At 43.2% G+C, this 6,141-nt stretch overlaps 1 protein-coding gene across 1 annotated transcript in view; it reads left to right on the top strand.

Annotated features, from left to right (window-relative positions):
* The first annotated feature begins 758 nt into the window (after positions 1-758).
* WASL (WASP like actin nucleation promoting factor) overlaps positions 759-6,141 on the top strand; it is a 66,667-nt gene continuing 61,284 nt past the window's right edge. The window contains exon 1 of the mRNA XM_519342.9: positions 759-3,602. Within this exon, the coding sequence (XP_519342.2) occupies positions 3,486-3,602 (117 nt within the window). The 5' untranslated portion in view covers positions 759-3,485. The remainder of the gene's footprint in view (positions 3,603-6,141) is intronic.

The raw sequence follows: 6,141 nt of genomic DNA, 5'->3' as shown, positions 1-6,141 counted from the left end.
GTCTTCTTAACTGCGCTTACAAACTTCAAGATACTCTGTTGAAGGGAAACAGAATGCTTATGTCCTGGATAAAATCCAATCTCTCAAACTGGGTAAAAAAATTTGAGATAAGGAAATAACTTGCCAAAGAAAACAGAGAGAAAAGATGTCTTGTGTTCTGCCAAACAGAGGATATGCTATCAAGAATGAAAGAAAGGACTTGCTAAAACTTTTGAAACAAAAACAGCCAGTACTGCTTGGTCTCAGGATGAGTATGGAAAAATAGAATCCTTTATGTATGGTAAGGAGGGAATCCCCAAATATTGCTTGTTCACAGGCTTAAATGAGTAAGGAAGTCATATTTCCAGTGAAATGTTCATGCTTACATTTTCCACATCAAGAGTTGGAAAAAGCCCAGAGAAAAACAAAAATAACAATGGAGAGTAGAAGACAAGAACTTAAATTGCAATTTTGTGGACAAAGGACTATACTAAAAATTTGGAGAAAAATTAAAGAAAGGTTGGACCTGAGGAAAAAAGTCTACTGTGGTCATAATTTTCCATCTCCAAGTCTAAAGAAAACAGAACAAGGGCAAATAGTAAAAAGAAAATTGCATTTAGATAAGTCATAAAATTTCCTGAAAGAAAAGAAAATCAAAACAATAGATAGTCTAGGCTAGTAAGAGGTTGTGAAATGATTGGAACTCAATAATTCTCAGAATGAGATAGATTCTTGAACGCAGCTACTGTCCATTCACCTATCATCTCATGGCCTTTTTTTTTTTTTTTTTTCACAGCCCTCTCCCACTACTCTTTCCTGTCTTCAAAATAGTTTGGTGGTCTACAAGTTCTAAAAGCTGGTATTTCTAACATAAAATTTGCTAATCTTTCAGTTTTTATTAAATTAGAAGCTAATAGGATTCTATCTCTGGATTTACAGTTTTAAAAAGTTTTATTTTGGCATACTGGGATATATGTAGCCTATTTGATATAATATATGGCCTAATCAGAAATTCTGCTATCAAGTTCTTCACTATATTTTTGAAAAAATATGTACAATTGTATATCTGAAGGACAGTTTTTGAAGAGTCAGAATTAGAACAAAGGTAAGAATACATATATTAAGTCTTGATCCCTTAGCTCAGGGAAAGCAGAAAAGACCATAGGCAAGGACTGTCAATGGCCAACAACTAATATTTGAGTAACCACTATGTATCAGGTACTTTACATGTGATACCTTTTTTTAATGTCTTATAATTTTAGTTTAAAAAAATTTTAATACACAATAACTGTACATATTTATGGGGGTACATAGTGATGTTGCAATACATATAACATATAGTGATTAGGGTAATTAGCATATCTATCATCTCAAAAACTTATGTCTTTGTTTTGGGAACATGCAATATCCTTCTTGTAGCAATTTGAAACTATACAATATTGTTAACTATAGTCATCCTACAGTGCTACAGAACACTAGAACTTATACCTCCTATCTAGTTGTAATTTTGTATTTTACAACTTTGAAGTAGGTGTAATTATCCCTATTTAGACTATACCTGTATGAAACAGAAATTATTTTCATTTTACAGATGAGGAAACAGACGCAGAGAAGTAATTTGTCCAAAGTCCATAGGGTTGTAAGACTCATAACAAGAACTACAACTTGGGCCTATCTGAATCTTATACTTCTGGTACTATACTTGTTCACAGATTTGAAAAGAGCTTTAATTTCTATTATTTCTCAAGAATTTGTAATGCTTTCTCTTGTCACTGTGCTTTCAACTTAGAGGAGTTGCAGTTTTGATAAAAGACAAACTGATTTAGCTTCTAGGTTTGTTAAATATGTAATTCAGAGGCAACTCCAGGCTTATATTTCTACTACTGCTTTCTAAATCTAATTATTCTATAAATAGTCCTGTTGCTTTCACTTTTTACCCTAACATAATTAATCAAGTTTAACTTTGAAATCTCCATATTTTATGTGAGAACTCCCAAGGCTATCCACTTTTATTTTCCTTTGTAAATTTATTGTTGCTCAGCCTATTTCATTAAGGGCAGCTTTAATTATAATATTTTATTATATTTTCAAAGTGCATGATAATGGTTTACCAGTCTGGTTAGTACATCAGAGATTTCTATTGGGAGCTATCAGAGATGTTAACATCCAACAATTTTACCAAAGTGTAATTGTTATAGATGTCTTAACATACAACTTTTTTGTTTATTGAAATTAAGCAATTAGCAGACATGAATTTACGCAACAAAAATATGTTTAATGTGGAGAACAGTGAGATGCATATTTGATAATTCACTGCAGTCTGCATCATCATCTCTATATTCCAAAATTTCGTCTTAAGCCGTTTAGTATTTAACTTACAGAAGAAAGGGGGTTATCTTAGATAACTTTTAATATCCTACGGTATTTTCCAATTCACGATACAGGGAGAAAAGAAATGTGTCCAGGCCCTTAGAAGAAAATACTTTGAATTTAAATGTGACACATACATTAAACCCACGTGACACGCCAGGCAGGCGGTGGAAGTCAAGTGCATTTGTTTTTGTTTCATCCACCACGGCGATCTCTTTCACAATTCTGGGAGAGGCCTGTTTGTTCCTCCACTCCCACAGCTGAAGTTTGGGACAAAGTTTGAGAAAATCCCAGGCACCTGCGGCTCCTATCGAAGCCGGCGAGGAGCACAGGGTAGAGCGTCTCTTCCCAGTTTTCAGTCTTCAGATCGCAGGCCTCTCGGACTCGCAGAGCGAGCTTCACGCTGCAGCGCCTGAGAAATAAGAGCTATTCCAAGGAGGTGCCCTGGATCCTCACTGACGCTTCGCAAAGGTGTGCATCCGCCCAGGGAAGGCCGGCGGCGCAGCGACGGCGAGGAGTCCCCATCCATCTTCTCTTCAAGCAGCAGTAGCTGGGTTCGGGTACCCAACCGACGAGCCGAGACGCCAGAGGCCAGAGTACGAAGTTGGAAGCCTGCGCCCCAAGCCAACCGGGATTCCACTTAGCTCCGCGCGGTCCGCGCCTCGGCCGGAAGGGGGCGTGGCTTCGGGCCGGCGCCGCGAGGCCCGCCGCCGAGTGGGGGGGTTTCTCCCGGGCCGCAGCCGCGCGTTTCCGGCGCGCTCCCCCGCGCCCTCCGTCCTGTGGTCTCGCCCGCCCCCGCTGCCATGTTGGATTGTGCGGCCGCCGCCGCCGCTGCGGGAGGGTTGGGGGAGGAGTTGGGAGTTTAGCGCAGTCGCCGGAGTGCGAGGACAACGACCATCCGGCCCTAGCCTGGCCGGGCGGGTGCCGGGAGCTTCCCTTTCTCAGCGCGGCGCGAAGGTGGCTCGCCGTCAGCGCCTGCTTCCCTCGACCTCGTCCTCCTCCCCGCTCCGGAGGAGCTGCGAGATGTGGCGCCTCTGACTCCGCTTCTCCCCGCCCCTGTCACCGAGAGGGGGAACGAGCTCTCGCCCACTCGTCGGAGGAGACGGCCCTGGACTCCCAACCCCGCCGGCGAAACCATGAGCTCCGTCCAGCAGCAGCCGCCGCCGCCGCGGAGGGTCACCAACGTGGGGTCCCTGCTGCTCACCCCGCAGGAGAACGAGTCCCTCTTCACTTTCCTCGGCAAGAAATGTGTGGTCAGTGGACGAGACCCGCGTCGCCACCCGTGACATTACCTCACGGGCCCGGGCTTGGGGGCCGGGAAGTGGGAGTGGGGAAGGAGGCGGGAGCGGCGCGGGCCAGGCCTCCCGCCAGCCCCGGCCCCGGCCCCTCGTCGGCGCCCTCGCCCTGCTCCCAGGGTGCGGGCCGTGGCGGTCGGGCGCCGCCTCCCCGAGCTGCTGGAGAATAAGGGAGTGTCACCTCCGCAGGCCTGTCCTCCAGCCTGGCCGGGCCTCGGTCCGCGCCCTTGCTGCTGGTTAAAACTTTATTCTCAGGCCACAAGGGGATTTTCTTGCAAGAGCCGCTTGGTCCTAGAATCTGGGCCCTTGTTCTAGCTCTCGCTTCACCTCTTACTGCTTGATCTGGGGGTACCTTCCTTAACAATGCCAGGTTTGAGGAGTGGATAGGTCGGGGAAGGAAGGTGGTTTTTAATCTCCCATTAGGATTCCAGGAGGGAATGAAGTCGAGTGCAAGAGCCTGGGCTCTCTTCGGATTAGAGAGGTGCAAGAAATGTTATTGCTCTTCGTTAAAGAGAAACAAGATTTATTTCTCCAGCAACCTTGCCTAGGCCTAGTTTCTACTCTCCTTCCCACTGATTTTTTTTTTCCCCCCATTGGTGGGAGGGGGTGCTGCTCTCCCCGCAGCCATGCGCAGGGAAACCTCAATCTCTGGTAGCTCTTGGCTTTTGGGGCCGAGAATGATTCTTAGTTTGGTGCTGTGCGGCCAATTCCAACCCCAGATGGCCGGTTGGGAGCGAGCAGTTCTGCTGTGGGAAGGGGAATGTGTGTTGTTGACGGAAGCATTCATTACATTGGCTGCTGGCAATTCTGGGGGTGGGGAGGTTCTGCTCTGTGGTGTAGGCCTTGTCGGGATCATACTGCGGTGACTGGGTTGAAGTGTGGTTTGTTGAAATACTGGCTGGATCCCTTTCTCTCCACTTTGTTTGCTAGCACCTGCAGAGTATGTGCCACTGGAACCCAGAAAACACGGAAATTTCAACAAAGCAATACCATTTTATAACTCCTTTAAGTAATATTAGGTATGCCAAACCAGATGTCACCTGCTTCTTTAAGAAGTTAGGATTAGACAATTTCTGGAAAGTTATTGGATTCATTGTTAACTTCATAGGAGTCCACCCTTTGTATCTTGTGCCATCCGGTTGGAGATTGAATCGTTCCATTCAATTTCAGATGTGTTTCATATTTCGGAATTTAGACCTTAGAGAACATTGAGTTTCCTGATTAGAAGGATGAAACAAGAGGAGTGGCTCAAAACGAGAATTTTGGGTAACAACTTTAAGCCCCTCCCCATTCACACACACTTTTTTCAACAAATGAGAAAACTGATCCAGTGAGCCCAAGTCATACAGCAATTTAATAATGTAACCAGAACTAGAAAACCAGGACTCCTCACACCTAGTCCTATCCCATTGTACTTTGCACTACATCATGTTGTTTTAGAAGGGTATTTTTTTCCTGTTACTGATTTATTTCTAAAAGTGGTGTTAAAGAAATAACCACTTTGCCTTTTTCACCAAAAACTAATTAAAATACAAGATTCTTAAAGCACCACTAATGTTTGCATATGCTCAGTTTAGGAAAATCTTCAGCACTTTGAATGTTAGTTACCTCCAATGAAAAAAAATTCAGTTGCTGGTTTAGTAGATTAGCTGTGTAACCTGTATCAAAAAGGAAGTAGTTGTGCTGTGTTCTACATACCAGACACATTAACTTTAGGCAGAAAGGACATTACATTTATACACAAGTATACTAATTGTTCTGTGCTTACCTGTAGTCTTACTGGTTTCGAAAAATGGCAGATGGGGAAAAATACTGTGATAGAGAAAAATGATGTTGCACATTGGTTAGTGTAAGTGGATTGCTGAATAGGCTCTCAGTATTCAGTGCTTAATTTCTTTATGCCATCTTTTATTAATCAACTGTGCCTTTTGAATTTGTCATTTAAAAACCACACTTTCAGTTGTCTGCTTTTGTGGGATGAAGTCTTTGCAAATACTAATTTCAATATTTGAAGTCCCTAGTTAATAGAGAGTGAAGTAAGAGTGATATTTTAATTTTTGAAATAGTCTTTTCCTCCCTTTGCTGATTATTCAGGTTATTTTTGTCCTTTAAAACATCACTGAAATATATTGTCTCATAATAAATCCAGCAGTAAGATTTACAGGTCAGACCAAATGTGTTAGGCAGAAGTATACTCAGAGCTCTACCTAAGAATTCAAGAAATGAAACAGAAGCAGTTATAGTCGGAGCTCTGGAGGAGCTTCATTTCTTCTTTCATTCAACAAACATGTATTGAATAAATGTTGAGGTCAAAATCTGGAAGGGCTGATACTTGTCCTCAGAGAGCTTACTAGGTCTAAAAAGGGAAACGTGTAAACTGATAAGTCAGTGCTTCAGAGTGATGTGTAAGAGGCTGCTTTTCACAGTAGAAAATGCCTTGGCTTTGTAACAGCAAATGTGGGTTCAAACTGGGGGTCACTTTGGACAAGTTTCTTGA

This window comes from Pan troglodytes, chromosome 6, assembly GCF_028858775.2.
Source record: "Pan troglodytes isolate AG18354 chromosome 6, NHGRI_mPanTro3-v2.0_pri, whole genome shotgun sequence".
Lineage (NCBI taxonomy): Eukaryota > Metazoa > Chordata > Mammalia > Primates > Hominidae > Pan > Pan troglodytes.
The sequence above is the reverse complement of the archived record's forward strand: the minus strand, read 5'-3'. Positions and strand labels throughout refer to the sequence as shown.